The 17137-nt window shown below is 32.1% G+C and overlaps 2 protein-coding genes across 2 annotated transcripts; one reads left to right on the plus strand and one right to left on the minus strand.

Moving 5' to 3' along the window:
* The first annotated feature begins 1115 nt into the window (after window positions 1-1115).
* On the plus strand, window positions 1116-7257 carry LOC134831963 (myb-like protein AA). Its single transcript, XM_063845817.1, has 7 exons — window positions 1116-1200; window positions 1413-1842; window positions 1901-3424; window positions 3829-4154; window positions 5765-5872; window positions 5931-6155; window positions 6218-7257. Exons 2-7 carry the CDS (start codon window positions 1539-1541, stop codon window positions 7160-7162), a joined length of 3432 nt encoding a protein of 1143 aa, XP_063701887.1. The 5' UTR covers window positions 1116-1200; window positions 1413-1538; the 3' UTR covers window positions 7163-7257.
* Window positions 7258-13255: 5998 nt separating this feature from the next.
* LOC134828892 (trypsin-2-like) lies at window positions 13256-14083 on the minus strand. Its single transcript, XM_063841883.1, has 2 exons — window positions 14032-14083; window positions 13256-13968 (listed from the first exon to the last, which is right to left on the minus strand). The coding sequence occupies exons 1-2, from the start codon at window positions 14081-14083 to the stop codon at window positions 13256-13258; spliced, it is 765 nt and encodes a 254-aa protein (XP_063697953.1).
* Window positions 14084-17137: the final 3054 nt, after the last annotated feature.

The following is a 17137-nucleotide window of genomic DNA, read 5'->3' on the forward strand; positions in this document are numbered from 1 at the left end:
TAGCTACACTGAACGAGGTGTATCCTACGCTGAACCCAACACCTGATCGTTTGCAGCGGGTTTTCAACAACTCGCCTGTAACGTCAGACAGCTCTCCTGCAGTACAACGCTTTTTTCCTCCAACACCTCGTCGTCTTGAAGTGCCACGTTCTCCTCGTCGTCTTCAAGTGCTTCATCGCAATATCAAGTATGGCCTGATTTTTCCGATTTTGTGTGGTCCATTGAAGATATATTGAAAGCTTCTAATTTAGAAGAAAATTTCAATATTTTTATTATTAATGCTTCAACACAGCGAGAAAAAGCTGTCTTGCAGTTAGTTGAAACTTTTGGAGAAATTGAAAAAAATTTTTCTAAAGTCGAATCTGAGGAAGAAGAAAATGATGAAGTTCATTATTCGTCTCCTGACGAATCAGATTCTGATTGTGAATTCAATGAGCTTCTAAATTTAGGAGGACCTGTTCAATATGATGATCCTCCTTTACGAACAAGAAATTTGAAAGATAAGAATTTGTATGCTGCTATGCATATGCGAGACAGTGAACGATGCACCGATGTTTGCGAGCCTCAACAATGCCTTGGACGATGATGGCACTAAAACGCTCGTGAAGAATAACTTGCGCCAACAGATTGCCGACATAAGAATTTGTCATGTTACCAGGACATTCTTCGAACTGCTGTTCACCGAGCAGTTCATGTCACAAGTAGTTTGGAGGATTCCTAACAATCTGGTCAGTGAAGCTGTTCTCAAGAGCACACCGCTCATTGCACTACTTAATGTAGTTGTGCTTGAAAGGTATGAGATGACAGCAGATTAGCTGAAAGACAGCCGTCGAAACGTTTTGAATTCATCGCAAAAGTGGTCTTTATAAAAAAAAAGACAGAGTTAAACTAATTAGTTTGAAAATTAGGTTTGAAAAATAAAATTATTCGGTTAAAGATTTTTTTAAGTTTATAATATTGAAACTCAAACTATTTCTTTATTTTTCCAATGGTTTGATAGAATTTTTAGAAAAAAAAATTAAAAGTTGTAACAAAAATTAAAGGAGCAAGTTAAGCTTTTACGGACATAAAAATTGACATCCAACACGGAGCAACTTTTTTCTTCAGTCTGTTAGAAATGCACTAAAACTATTGTACGCAAAAATGCATTTCGCTGATAGCTTTTCAATAATTCATGGATAAAAAGTGTTCCTTTCACTTGTAAGTACTCGCAATTTGTATCTTCAGCATCCTTGACTACTTTCCCGTAGAAATTCGCAGAAAATCTGCCACATTTTCTGCAAAAATAACTTTTTAATTTTTTCCTTCTTGAAATATTTGCGTCATCGCATTCCAGAGCGTAGCTCTGTAGAAAGAGAAATCTTGTGTTTGTGTAAAAAATTCCATTCAAAACTTTAAACTTTGCTTTGCAGATGATTCAAATAACTGGCAGAGGAGCAAATCTTTATGCATCGAAGTATTAATCGTCATCACACATCAAACAAAAGTGCCTTTTTTTTACAACAAAAACAACGATTTTTACAATTTTATAGTCGAAAATGTCTTCGAACCCTCATGGAATACGATATTCATCCTTTAACTCGAGTGTCATGCAGCAACAACAGCAGCAACAAGCACAACAACAACAGCCCGTCATGATGCGAGTGCCGCCAAAGCCCAAACAGTACATGATGCAGCAGCAACAAAACCCACAATCCGAATCGGATACCGATGTGTCGACTTCCAACGAGAATTTGTCGAAGGAGGAACGATATGTCATTAAACACATGGCACGTGTGGAGCCACAGGGACAGGAAAATATGCAAGGGGGCAAAGTTACGCCCGTTGGTGATGCTAGTCAAGGTGATTTTTTTTTGCAAATTTTAATTTTAACCAATTTTTAATTGATTTTTCATTGCAGTTCGTTACGCTACCGACAACCAAGCTTCCCTTCGTTTCTCCTCGAACACCTCGTCAGACTCGAATACCGTGCGTTACGCAACTCCAAACAGCAATCGGAGCATTTCCGAGACACGGGGCGTTGGAAATCCCAATTCCGTTGCCTATGCCTCGAACAGCGACTCGAACCGAAGTTCTCTGATTGCCACGAGCAACTCCAATCGCAATTCGTTGAAGGAAACAAATTCGAATCGCAACTCCTTGAAGGAGAGCAATTCGAATCGATCGTCAATGGATGTCAGTCAATCGTCGTACAACACGCTAATTATCCACGACGACTCCAATTATTGCGAATATTCTAGTCCGCCGCCATATAACAACATGAAGAAAGATCGCCCGCGTTCCTATGGGGAGCAACAAATGCAGGAAATCACCGAAATCCCGGAGGAATATTTGAATCAAAGTCACGTCTTGAAGCATTTGGCGAAAGAAGTCAAGTTGCCACGCAATGAGACGCGCGAAAGTCGTCAACAAAGTCATCAGCCGAGCACGCAAGACGAAGCTTGTGGCGGGAATTGCAAGTTGCGCAGCAAAAGTCAACCGGATTTGACGCGTTTGGGCGAGATCGACTACGAGGATGTCGAGGCATTGATGAAGGAGAACCAAATTCTCAAGCAGCAACTGAATATCGCGCAAATCAAGATGGCAAAAACGCAGAAATTGCAACAAGAGATCGCCAACATCCATCGCGAGTACGAAGATTTGGTCCAATCGAATGAGCGACGTGAGCGTTTGGAGACCGTTCAACGAACCCGTTACCAAAACGAGTTGCGACACGCACAAGAAGTCAATCGCGCGTTGCGTGATCAAGTCGAAGCCTTGCAAAATCAACTTCTCACGATGCCCAATCAACTGGGTCGTTCGCAACAAGACGCCCTAATCGCACAACTTCTCGCCCAGAACAAGGAACTCTCGGATGCCAATAAACGACAATATATCGAGCTACAGGCGCAACACGCGACCTTGCAGGAGCAACGTGTGAGCATCAATGTCCTCGAAAATGCGCTGAAACGCATGGAAGAGGAAAACAGTCAGAAGCAAATGTATGTCGAGCAATGCGAGCAACTTCAACGCGCCTTGCATTCGATGCAAAATGTCACGTCGGGCAGAAATACAGCAGACCGGATGATGATGCTGGATAATTTCAACACGTCTGACATGGAAAATGCGAATGCGAGCAACGAAGCTGCCAATTTGAAGTGGCAACTGCGGGAAAAAGACTCGCAAATCCTCAGATTGGAAGCGGAATGTGCGAAATTGGAGCAAGATGCGAATGTGAAGAATGTCGCGAAGATGGCGATGGAAAAACATTCGCAGGAATCGCAGGAGAGGATCATTGCCGAAGCGAATAAAGAGAAATTGCGGTTCTTGGATGAAGCGCATACGACAAATCGGAAGGTGACGGAGCTTCAAACCAAGTTGAAATTGGTTGAGAGTCGCATGGCGGAAAAAGATGCGATGATTCGAGCGTTGCAGGGACAAAAAAGTGAGTAAAATTTGATTTTTTAATGCATTTCGAAGGTCACGTGGTTTGAAATTTTTCAAGTCACGTGGTTTAAAAAATTCTCAAGTCACGTGGTTTAAAAATTATTTCAAGTCACGTGGTTTGAAATTTTCTCAAGTCACGTGGTTTGAAATTTTTCTTAAGTCACGTGGTTTCAAAAATTTCTTAAGTCACGTGGTTTAAAAAGTTTTTTTTTTTAAAGTCACGTGGTTTAAGTCACGTGGTTTAAAAAAATTTCAGGTTACGTGGTTTGAAATTTTTTCTAGTCACATGGTTTCAAATTTTTCTTGAGTCACGTGGTTTAAAAAATTTCTCAAGTCACGTGGTTTGAAATTTTTTGACATTTTTTAAACAATAAAATAATAATAATTTGTTTTTTTTTGTAGTTTATGGCTCAACCGGCTCTTATGGTTCCTACAATTTCTCCGGCGACACGTTCGGACTGAATCCCCTTTCCTACACATCACAAAATTCCTTTGATGCCTCGTCCAACTCCTTCGATGTGACAAATCCGACGACATCGTTGCTCGATCCGAACACCTACGGACCGCACTCGTCATCGAGTTTCAGTCAAACGGGCAGCATTTCCACGACGCCATACACCTCGAGCTACGGCGGTCAAAGCAATCCGACAATTTACGACACCTACGATGCGCAACGCAAAAGCATCGACGACCAACTCAAGCAACTGGACGAGGCGTTGCTAAGTAAGGTGAGTGAAATGAGTCTACTAAGTAATTCCATACGATCGAATAAATTGCAATTGAAACAAATTAATTCGACGACAAGCTCGTTGCAACGAAATCTAATAAAAGGTCAGAGTTCCATTGATATTGGCAGCGGGCAGAGTTCATCGATGTCATCGACGCCCAGTAGTAGTGGCGTGCTGCGATCGTCGTCGCAATCGAATGACGCCTCGTCACGCATGTCGCTGAACAGCGTTTCGTGCAAAGACGAGCAAGAGACCTTTTATTAGATTTCCGACGACGAAGATTGAATCAATTGAATTTTTAAGAGAAACAAAACATGCCAAAAAAATATTTTAGTCCTCTTTTAATGTTAACAATTATTTATACATTTTAAATTTATAGAAAATTAGGGTTTTTTGTGTACTTTATTTTAAATTTAATAAGGCCGCTTCAAATGAAACTCAAAAATTTTTACCTATGCTCCATTTTATAAATCAAAAAATTCTTTATTTTAGACCAAAATTAACGATTTTTGGCACATTTTATAAAATTTTCGAAAGAAAATTTATTAAATTGTGAAATCAATTACGAATTTTGTCTTATAAAATCATCTAAAAATGTTTGAAAAGAAAAAATCAAATCAAATAATTTTTATTTTTAATTTTTTATAAAATTTTGTTTAAAAAAAAATTAAAAATTTTTATTTAAAAAAATTAAATTTTAAATTTTTTATTTTGAAAAAAATTAAATTTAAAATTTTTTATTTTAAAAAAAATTAAATTTAATTTTTTTTATTTAAAAATAAAATTAAATTTAAATTTTTATTAAAAAAAAAATTTTTTTATTAAATTTAATATTTTTTTAGAATTTTAAAATGCTTAAAAAATTAAAAAAAAAATTATTATTGAAAAAATAATTAATTTGTTTTAATTTTTTTTTAATTTAAAAAAATTATTTTTTTAATTTTAAAATTAATTAAATTAATTAATCAACTTTGAAACGTAATTTCAGCAAATAATTTTTTTTATCAAAAATTTGTGCTTTAAAAGATCTTTTTATAACAGTTGAAAATTTTGAACAAAATTATTACTTATTGAGTTTCATTTGAAGCGAACTAACTAACAAAAATATTTTGAGTTTCAAAAAAAAAAAATAATTATAAAAAATAAATAAAAAACGAGCATTTAATGATTAACGATCGCTGAGCAGGTCAAAAATTAGGCAAAAACTATTTTTAAAAAGAATTTTTTCTGTATTTTATTTTTGAATTTTTTTATAGAAAATTTTCTAACTTTAGTTTATAAGTGCATGATTTTGCTGTTTTTTGTCTCTAAATAAATTTTTCCGAAAAAAAAAATAAAAAAAATTTTTTTTGCTAATTTTGTGTGAATTTTTTTAAAAGAAAGTTCAAAGGTAAGTGAATTGTTTTTCTCCAAAAGGCTCGCAGTTCTTGGTGAGTAAGCTTTTAAAAAATCAACAAAAATTTCGGACAAAAATCAAAATTTATCTAAATCTGCTGTAAATTTCCTGCAAATTTTTTCCTTGAGTGTGAGTTGCTTCATAACAAATTCGCTGGCCTAAAATTTTTTTTCGAATTTTTTTCTGAAAATCTTCTTCTTGCATCTTCAACTAGCGTGGTTTATGCTGTTTTCCTAGTCTAACTAGCAAAAAAAGTGCTCAACCGTTACTTAGTGATGAATCGCTTCAGTTGTCAAGTAACAATAGTGAGGCATTTCTTCAAGTAAGTTCATGATTTTTTTTACGGCGAATTAGATCAGCAGATTTGTCTCTTTTTGAAGAATTTGAAGCAACTTGAACAAAGGGGTCGCTCACGATGCATGCTTGACAACAACACCGACAAACCGGATGAGATGGTCTTGTTGGAGAAACAGGGACGATGCTCGCAAAAGTTGCGAAACACAACGGTGGGAAATTTGGCGCAAGTGACGCACAATTGCGGACAAAATATGACTGACATCAGCAATATTGGGGGCGGCAAGAAATCGCCATCGCCTTCGTCGAAGGTGAAATTTCCTAAAAAAAAATAAATTTTCAATTTTTTTCGATTTTTTTAATTTTTTCGCAGGTTCCTAAGATTTTGGCGCAGAATCTTCCAGCAGGAATTTTACCTCCACGCAAGGATCGTGGCTCGTCATTGCCTCCAAGTGCTCTTCCACGCCCCCCAAGAAGCTTGAAACCGCCTCGGAAGATCGAATATGGGCGTTTAGGACCGGAAACTCCTCCGCCGCCTGACTTGAAAAAACGCTCGCAAACGCCTCCAACGCCCACAAACCCAACCATTGACTTTGAGAAGCAATTCGAGATGAAAGCGTCGTCGCTGAAACGTCAACCGTACGGAAATCGCGAATTTTCACCCGCCAAAAATTACATGGAAATGAAGGAATCTCTCAAATTCAACCCCAAACCGCAAGATTACAACATGATGAAGCATCGCAACTACGGAGCAATTTATTCGGCCAAACAAGACTCCAAATTCGGCTTCAAACCGGATTTTTCAACGCGAAACTACCAACGTCTCGATGACACCCGCAAAGCATCGTTACTCCCGAATCCACGCAAAGTATCGCCGATGCCGCAAAATGACTCCGCGACAAACGAAAAGCAAAAAAACTCCCGTGACTCCCTGAATTCCGCGAATTCCAGCGGATCGAATACCTCGACGACCACGACGCCAATCCGATCGAGTCCGTGTCACGGCAAATCTGACTCGAATTCGAGTGCGAGCATCACGTATCACAACGTTCGGAGTCAGTATTCGCCGGGAAATGGCGCTGGAGGGATTTTGATGCCGATGCCATCGAACAAGCAATCTTTCCTCACGTCGGCCAAGAATAAATTTCAAGGGCATCAAGTGCAGAGCAACAAATCGTCGTCGTTGCCGAGTTCGAGTATTTTGCATGCAAAAGCAACGGCTACGGCATCATTGCCGCCTGCTAAGCCCGATAATGGGAAGAATCAACGAGGTCACAGTTTGGCAAGGGGCGAGAACAAGTACAGGATACAGTTTTGAATTGGAGGCATTTTTACGAGTAGAAGAACTTTGTTACGAAAAATGTATTTTATTAATGAAGACGTCTCGCTCTCTTGAGTATTTAAAGCGAGAAAGGAGATGTTTTTGGTATTTAAACTTTATTTAAACAGCAATAAATGAGGAAAAACGAAAATTTTTGTTAGAATTTTGGGATGAAATTTTTCAGCTTTGAAGGTAAGTATTTTTTATTTATTTATTTTTTTTTGACAAAAACTCGACAAAAAAACGTAAAAATTATATTTTTATTTAAATTTAAAACTTTTCAATAGTCTAATACAAAATTTGACAAAAATGGCTTTGACACAGTTTTTGATTTAGTTTTTCTCTTGATTTAGTTTCAAAACAAAACTATGTTTTTTTTCAGTTTCAATTTTTTGGCAGTTTTGAGTTATAAAATGATTAAAAATGATAAATTAGAGCCCTTTGACAAATTTTTATCCATTTGGAGCAAGATTTGACAAAAATGGCTTTGACACAGTTTTTGATTTAGTTTTCAAAACAAAACTATGTCAAAGAAAAAAATTTTTTTCAGTTTCAATTTTTGGCAGTTTTAAGTTATAAAATGATTAAAAATGATAAATTAGAGCCTTCTGACAAATTTTTATCCATTTCTAGCAAGATTTGACAAAAATTGCTTTGACACAGTTTTTGATTTAGTTTTTCTCTTGATTTAGTTTTCAAAACAAAACTATGTCAAAGAAAAAAAATTTTTTCAGTTTCAATTTTTTGGCAGTTTTAAGTTATAAAATGATTAAAAATGATAAATTAGAGCCTTCTGACAAATTTTTATCCATTTGGAGCAAGATTTGACAAAAATGGCTTTGACACAGTTTTTGACACAGTTTTTGATTTAGTTTTTCTCTTGATTTGGTTTTCAAAACAAAACTATGTCAAAGAAAAAAAATTTTTTCAGTTTAAATTTTTTGGTAGTTTTGAGTTATAAAATGATTAAAAATGATAAATTAGAGTCCTCTGACAAATTTTTATCCATTTGGAGCAAGATTTGACAAAAATGGCTTTGACACAGTTTTTGATTTAGTTTTTCTCTTGATTTGGTTTTCAAAACAAAACTATGTCAAAGAAAAAAATTTTTTTTCAGTTTCAATTTTTTGGCAGTTTTGAGTTATAAAATGATTAAAAATGATAAATTAGAGCCCTTTGACAAATTTTTATCCATTTGGAGCAAGATTTGACAAAAATGGCTTTGACACAGTTTTTGATTTAGTTTTTCTCTTGATTTGGTTTTCAAAACAAAACTATGTCAAAGAAAAAAATTTTTTTTCAGTTTCAATTTTTTGGCAGTTTTGTTTTATAAAATGATTAAAAATGATAAATTAGGGCCCTTTGACAAATGTTTATCCAATTGGAGCAAGATTTGACAAAAATGGCTTTGACACAGTTTTTGATTTAGTTTTTCTCTTGATTTGGTTTTCAAAACAAAACTATGTCAAAGAAAAAAATTTTTTTTCAGTTTCAATTTTTTGGCAGTTTTGAGTTATAAAATGATTAAAAATGATAAATTAGAGCCCTCTGACAAATTTTTATCCATTTGGAGCAAGATTTGACAAAAATGGCTTTGACACAGTTTTTGACACAGTTTTTGATTTAGTTTTTCTCTTGATTTGGTTTTCAAAACAAAACTATGTCAAAGAAAAAAATTTTTTTTCAGTTTCAATTTTTTGGCAGTTTTAAGTTATAAAATGATTAAAAATGATAAATTAGAGCCCTCTGACAAATTTTTATCCATTTGGAGCAAGATTTGACAAAAATGGCTTTGACACAGTTTTTGACACAGTTTTTGATTTAGTTTTCTCTTGATTTAGTTTTCAAAACAAAACTATGTCAAAGAAAAAATTTTTTTTCAGTTTCAATTTTTTGGCAGTTTTGAGTTGTAAAATGATTAAAAATGATAAACTAGAGTCCTCTGACAAATTTTTATCCATTTGGAGCAAGATTTGTCAAAAATGGCTTTGACACAGTTTTTGACACAGTTTTTGGTTTTTTCTCTTGATTTAGTTTTCAAAACAAAACTATGTCAAAGAAAAAAAATTTTTTTCAGTTTTTATTTTTTGGCAGTTTTGAGTTATAAAATGATTAAAAATGATAAATTAGAGCCCTCTGACAAATTTTTATCCATTTGGAGCAAGATTTGACAAAAATGGCTTTGACACAGTTTTTGACACAGTTTTCAAAACAAAACTATGTCAAAGAAAAAATTTTTAGTTTTTTTTTGAAAAAAATTTTTTTCAGTTTCAATTTTTTGGCAGTTTTAAGTTATAAAATGATTGAAAATGATAAATTAGAGCCCTCTGACAAATTTTTATCCATTTGGAATAAATTTGACAAAAATGGCTTTGATACAGTTTTTAAAAACAAAACTTTAGTTTTTCCATTTGGAGCAAAATTTGACAAAAATGGCTTTGACACAGTTTTTGACACAGTTTTTTTGCTCTTGATTTAGTTTTTAAAACAAAACTATGTCAAAGAAAAAAAATTTTTTCAGTTTCAATTTTTTGGCAGTTTTAAGTTATAAAATGATTAAAAATGATAAATTAGAGCCCTCTGACAAATTTTTATCCATTTGGAGCAAGATTTGACAAAAATGGCTTTGACACGGTTTTTGACACAGTTTTTGATTTAGTTTTTCTCTTGATTTGGTTTTCAAAACAAAACTATGTCAAAGAAAAAATTTTTTTTCAGTTTCAATTTTTTGGCAGTTTTAAGTTATAAAATGATTAAAAATGATAAATTAGAGCCCTCTGACAAATTTTTATCCATTTGGAGCACGATTTGACAAAAATGGCTTTGACACAGTTTTTTTATTTAGTTTTGCTCTTGATTTAGTTTTCAAAACAAAACTATGTCAAAGAAAAAAAATTTTTTCAGTTTCAATTTTTTGGCAGTTTTAAGTTATAAAATGATTAAAAATGATAAATTAGAGCCCTTCTGACAAATTTTTATCCATTTGGAGCAAGATTTGACAAAAATGGTTTTGACAAAGTTTTTGACACAGTTTTTGATTTAGTTTTTCTCTTGATTTGGTTTTCAAAACAAAACTATGTCAAAGAAAAAAATTTTTTTCAGTTTCAATTTTTTGGCAGTTTTAAGTTATAAAATGATTAAAAATGATAAATTAGAGCCCTCTGACAAATTTTTATCCATTTGGAGCAAAATTTGACAAAAATGGCTTTGACACAGTTTTTGATTTAGTTTTTCTCTTGATTTAGTTTTCAAAACAAAACTATGTCAAAGAAAAAAATTTTTTTCAGTTTCAATTTTTTGGCAGTTTTAAGTTATAAAATGATTAAAAATGATAAATTAGAGCCCTCTGACAAATTTTTATCCATTTGGAGCAAGATTTGACAAAAATGGCTTTGACACAGTTTTTGACACAGTTTTTGATTTAGTTTTTCTCTTGATTTAGTTTTCAAAACAAAACTATGTCAAAGAAAAAAATTTTTTTTCAGTTTCAATTTTTTGGCAGTTTTAAGTTATAAAATGATTAAAAATGATAAATTAGAGCCTTCTGACAGATTTTCATCCATTGGGAGCAAGATTTGACAAAAATGGCTTTGACACAGTTTTTGACACAGTTTTTGATTTAGTTTTTCTCTTGATTTAGTTTTCAAAACAAAACTATGTCAAAGAAAAAAAAATTTTCAGTTTCAATTTTTTGGCAGTTTTAAGTTATAAAATGATTAAAAATGATAAATTAGAGCCCTTTGACAAATTTTTATCCATTTGGAGCAAGATTTGACAAAAATGGCTTTGACACAGTTTTTGACACAGTTTTTGATTTAGTTTTTCTCTTGATTTGGTTTTCAAAACAAAACTATGTCAAAGAAAAAAATTTTTTTCAGTTTCAATTTTTTGGCAGTTTTAAGTTATAAAATGATTAAAAATGATAAATTAGAGCCCTCTGACAAATTTTTATCCATTTGGAGCAAGATTTGACAAAAATGGCTTTGACACAGTTTTTGACACAGTTTTTGATTTAGTTTTTCTCTTGATTTAGTTTTCAAAACAAAACTATGTCAAAGAAAAAAATTTTTTTTCAGTTTTAATTTTTTGGCAGTTTTAAGTTATAAAATGATTAAAAATGATAAATTAGAGCCTTCTGACAAATTTTTATCCATTTGGAGCAAGATTTGACAAAAATGGCTTTGACACAGTTTTTGACACAGTTTTTGATTTAGTTTTTCTCTTGATTTAGTTTTTAAAACAAAACTATGTCAAAGAAAATTTTCTCAGTTTTAAGTTATAAAATGATTAAAAATGATAAATTAGAGCCCTCTGACAAATTTTAATTCATTTGGAGCAAAAAAAATTTTTTTCAGTTTCAATTTTTGGCAGTTTTAAGTTATAAAATGATTAAAAATGATAAATTAGAGCCTTCTGACAAATTTTAATCCATTTGGAGCAAGATTTGACAAAAATGGCTTTGACACAGTTTTTGATTTAGTTTTTCTCTTGATTTGGTTTTCAAAACAAAACTATGTCAAAGAAAAAAATTTTTTTCAGTTTCAATTTTTTTGCAGTTTTAAGTTATAAAATGATTAAAAATGATAAATTAGAGCCCTCTGACAAATTTTCATCCATTTGGAGCAAGATTTGACAAAAATTGCTTTGACACAGTTTTTGATCGTTATTTTTTGTACAAAATTAATTCTTGATTTCTTTATCGAAATGATCTTTTAAATAGTGCAAAATGTCAAACTTGTTGAAAAACAGCTAATATATCGCTAAAAAAGCTAAAAAAAACTTGATTTCTTAAGTAATTTAGTATGAAAAAATATTTCAAAATCTATATAAGATTTCTATATCCCCCATGGTGTTTTTTGATAAAAATGATGGAAGAGGAAATGATGGAAATAAATATTGAAAAATATTATTTGAAATAATTGAAAAATATATTTTATAATTTTTGTTTTTGTATTTTTTTTTATTAATTTTATTTATTTTTTTCTGAAAAAAATATTAAAATAAAATATTTTTCAATATTTCACAAACAAATATAATTTTTCAAAAAAAAAAAAAAAAATTCAGTAAATTTTATGAGAGTCTTAGAAGCACGTATTCCAATTGTTTTTCAATGTATAGACAGCAAAAATTTCTGATGATCGAATTTTTAAAGGGGCAATGAACGACTTCAGATTTCATCCAAAATCCCAACAATTAATTGATATAAAACAGAAAAAAATGCAAAAAATGACACAAAATGTCTAAATGAGCAAAAATTTTATTTTATTAATCTGGTCACGATTATTAAATTAAATTTTAGCAAAAATCACGAAACCATCTCAAAGTGAGAATTCTTTCACTTTTTATTAAATTAAAAATTTCAAAAGTAACATTTTTCATTATTTTGATCTAAAACATGAACCACAAAGTCATGAAAAAAAAAATTAAAATAACAAGGAACAACTTTATCCTTTAATTCCCAGTTGCCGACAAAACATTCTCTCGTTACAAACAAATAAATTGCTCGCAAACATTTTCAAGACCAAAACCGAGGCAAAAATTTCACCAACATACGCCGTCGTCATAGATTGTCAGTTAATAGTTACACTGACATACATGAGTTACTTTTTTTTTATAGTTCACCACCTTGACCAACTGACACACTTATCCTCTTTATTTTTCGTATATTTCGCACAAAACGTTTGCTTCTTACGCCGTACGACGCGTGTGCTAGTTAAGTGCCTTTTCTCTAGAGTACGAGAAGAAAATAAATTTGAATTTATGGCATTTATTGGTTCGAACGATAGATGCGCTTTCCTTTAATGTCGATTTTTTTTTTGTTGTTGTTGTTGGAAGGCATTTAGTTCGAAATGAAGCTAATTCGCCTACTTTTTCAAGCGAGATAAGAATTTACTTGTGAACGAAGCAAGTTTACCATGACCTAGAAACAAAATATTTTTGTCTTTTCTTCTCGTTTTCTGTTACTTCGCATATCGTTTTGTTCGTAAAACGTGATTTTTACATCGAGATGAAACTAGTTTCGTGTTTTTTTAATTAAAGACTTTTGAGAAAAAAAACTTTATTCTTGTAAAAAACTTTTTTAACGCGATTTCAAGGACTTTCATGGTCGACCATTGTTTCGTGGATCCAATAGAGGTAAGGCTCGACACGAAGAGCGACATTCGGAAATGCATCTTGTTGCGTGCACGTTTGCATGCCGGGCCGGAAAAGCACTCCAATTAAGGTATTTCCCGCAATTAGTGGTCCCCCGAAGTCATAGGAGCACCATTGTTGTCCCATTTCCGCATAACCGACGGCACACACGAGATTCGCGTGATAAAATTGACTCAAACTCGCTTTTTTCATGCCATCAAAGCACTTTTCGGCATCAATTGTGACGAAATTCGCCCATTTCAGCAAATTCGTGCGACTTTTCACGGCTTCCTTGCTGTCGCCCCATCCCGCCGCCACCACGGGGACATTCGCCATTCGCATTTCCAGCGTTCCAACGTTGATCGCACGCACCGCATCCGTGAAATAAATGAAATTTTGCGTCTTTACCAAGCCAATGTTGTGCCGAAAGGTGATCTCATCGTATAACGGATGGATGTGCGACGAAACGATGCGGTACGAAATGCCGCCCGTAAGCAAAATGACGGAACCGGCAATCACGCGGATCGGATTGAACTTTAGAGTCCATGCCGTGCTGAGGACGAAGCGATGCGAAATGATGCTCCCGGCATCCAGATGGTCGTTATTCTGGTTGCGCAACGACACGATGAAGGGAAATTGGTTTGCACTGGCATTACGACCTTGATGGATTCCTAAAAAAAATGTAAAAATTTACGTTGAAAAAAAAGAGAAAGGAAAAAAAAGTAAATTCTTACCAGAACAGCGAGAAATGACGTAAAATGTGAAAAATAATGAGATGGAACGCATAATTGCGAAAAAATGTTGGCGATTGGCATGAAAATGTTGTTAGAACTGAATGCAGTGAAAAAGTGTTCTGGTAACGATTAAAGAGTGAGAATTTTTTTTTAAATAGAAACAGATGACAAATGAATTTGCTCCAGTTCGGGAGACAATTGCATGGAAATAGGTGAAATTTGTTGTTTTCAGTAAAAAGGTGAATGCTCTCTTGTGTTGTTGCACTTTTGATGCAAAAAAAAAAACAATTTATTTGTTTAAAAATTTTAAATGGATTTTGAGAGAATTTTTGCTACGATTAGAAAATTTTATCATAAATATTTTTAAAAAATGTTAAAAATTTAATTTCTTGGTATAAAAAGTGTAATGATCACGTTTGCAATAAATTTTCCAAAAAATGCTTGAAATTTAAGTTAAAAAATTTCTTTTCTTTTGAAATTAGAAATTTTTCATTTTTTTGCTCTTTTTGGTTTTAAATTATAAAAAAAGTTATAAAAAATAAAAATTAAATCCTGATAAAACACTGATATTGTTTAAAACTATTTTAGGTAATTAATTCATAACTTAAGTCAACTTATTAAATTAATTTACTAAAAAATGCTTTAAAAAAATTTATATTTTTTCTCTAAAATATTTTTTATTATTACAAAAAATATTTTACTAAAGTTTTTATTTTTATAAAATATTTTTTCTCCAAAAAATAGTCGGAAAATAAACAATTTTTACTTTTTATTTATTTTTGATGTATTTTAAGGCTTTAATATTTTAGATTTATATTAATCTTTAAATAAAGAGTTAAGGTCAAACTTTCCTCTTCAATTTTGATAGAAATTTAGAAAACTATTTTCAGCTATTGAAAAATTTTTTTAAAGTAATTTTAGAAAAAAAAAAGTATTTTTAGTTTCATTAAAAAATTAACCTTATTTTTTATTTTTAAAAAGAAATTAAAGTTTACTTAAAAATCCTTGAAAGAAAACCCTTTTTTCAAAAACCTTGTTTTTCTAAAAAAAATAATATTGAGCAATAAGAGATTTTTTCTTAGATTTTTTTTTTAACTAATTTTAAAAATTTTAATTAATTTTAAAAAATTTTTTAAATTAATTTGTTGTGAAAAATGAAAATCTTAAAACCCTCAAGTCAAACCACTTGACCTTACATCGTAATTTTCCGCAGCAATTTTTTAATCCTTTGATGCCAAACCGCTACAAAAAGTTCTTTGTCCAACAACAGTCCATTCCTCAAATCTCTTCTTAATAGCCATTAATCATCTCGCATTACATTCTCATCACTTCCTACTTTTTTTCGCATTCCTCACCGGACTTCGTTGCAACTCGATAAATTCCTTGCAATTCGTTCTATTCTCTCTCTTGCGATGATGATGATGATAATATTTCATACTTATTACTATTATTATCCAACAATAACAATTACTATTGACTAACATTACATAATAATCACGACGATAATACGCGGCATGCAGTAACGAGAGAATAAATGCACTTTACGTTACACATGACTTGATTATTATATTCTCCGCTCATCGACGTTCGTCAACAACGTTGTCGCATAACAAAAAAAAAACGCTAATATGGGTGAATATAATTAACATCTGTTTCGCCTTGTGTAATAATGTTATTAATTAGCATAAAATGTGACATGACATTGGAGAAGAACTTTTCTTCCTCCTAATCGCATCTCGCACTCGTAACTCTTTTCGAAAAACTACTGCACGACACTGGGAAGTAACTGTATGTAAAATTCGAGAAACGAGCGAAAAAAAGTTAAAAATATACAACTAAGGCAGAAATAAGACAAAAATAACAATAATAACAGAACAACAACAGCATAAAATAGCAGAAAAAGAAAACAATTTATTTTGTACACATTTCGTACTCTTTGAAGTTTTTTTTTTGTTTCTCTTACACGTCTGTACGACGGCATTGCAATGAGCAACGTTTACACCGCACGACACGATTCCGTACTCGTTTGGCAGCTTTCCTATATTATTATTATATTTTATAATTATTTTATAACAAGATCATGTGTACACGGCAGTACGGCATTTATTTTGAATGAATAAAAAAACTTGTTAGTGCATACGGAGCTCTCTCGCTCTCTCGTGCATCTTCGGCATGCCTTCGTTACCGGTCATATGTTTTTCGAACGTACCGCTTCTCGTACCGCAAATCCAGCATGAACGTGGAAAAACCTGTTTTTACACAGAGTAATTCATCGGAATTTCGCCATACGCAACGAGAGAGCCGACGACGACTCGCCCCGCAATTCATTGAGACAGTCAGTCGAGTAGATATCGTTGAGTAAGGCGCACGTACTAAAATATCGGAATATATATTTCGCCGTCATATATATTAAATATAAACGCGCCCGCTTATTTTTTTTCCTTCAAAGCAAATATTATTACATACGAAACACATACAGAAACTCTATATAAACTTATATATGTGTGGACGACAGACGCGTATATATAATATAAAGAAGTATATTGAAAACTTACTACTGCTGATATACTGCTTATAAAGTTACAGTGTGTGTAAATATATAAAAAAAATATATATATAGAATAAAACAAGACTTTTTTAATTTTAAAAAATATAAAATGTAAAAAAATTGTGAAATATAAAAATTAATAATTAAATTATTAAAAAAAATATTATCATATAGAAATATATAACATGCAACATACATGTATAAAGAAGAAAAGGATTAAAAATGTGCATTAATATTGTGATGATTTAGACAGTTGGTGTAAAATTTTATAAGAGAAAAAATTTAAATTAAGTAAAATACAATCAACTGCATTTTTCTATCATCTTCGGTGCGGTCGTTGAAAGAAATTTTAAAAATAATACCTGTTTCTTATAAAATATATATAAAAAAGATATCTACGTGGTGTATAAAACATTAAAATAATATAATATTTTGTACAGAGACGATTCATACACTTTAACGACGACTCGTGAGTGAGTTTAATAAGCAAAGAGCAACGAAAGGAAAGAAAACAGTTTTATGAGTTTTATTGCTGCACAACGGTGGATTTCATGTAGA

The sequence above is a fragment of the Culicoides brevitarsis genome, chromosome 2 (genome assembly GCF_036172545.1).
Source record: "Culicoides brevitarsis isolate CSIRO-B50_1 chromosome 2, AGI_CSIRO_Cbre_v1, whole genome shotgun sequence".
NCBI lineage: Eukaryota > Metazoa > Arthropoda > Insecta > Diptera > Ceratopogonidae > Culicoides > Culicoides brevitarsis.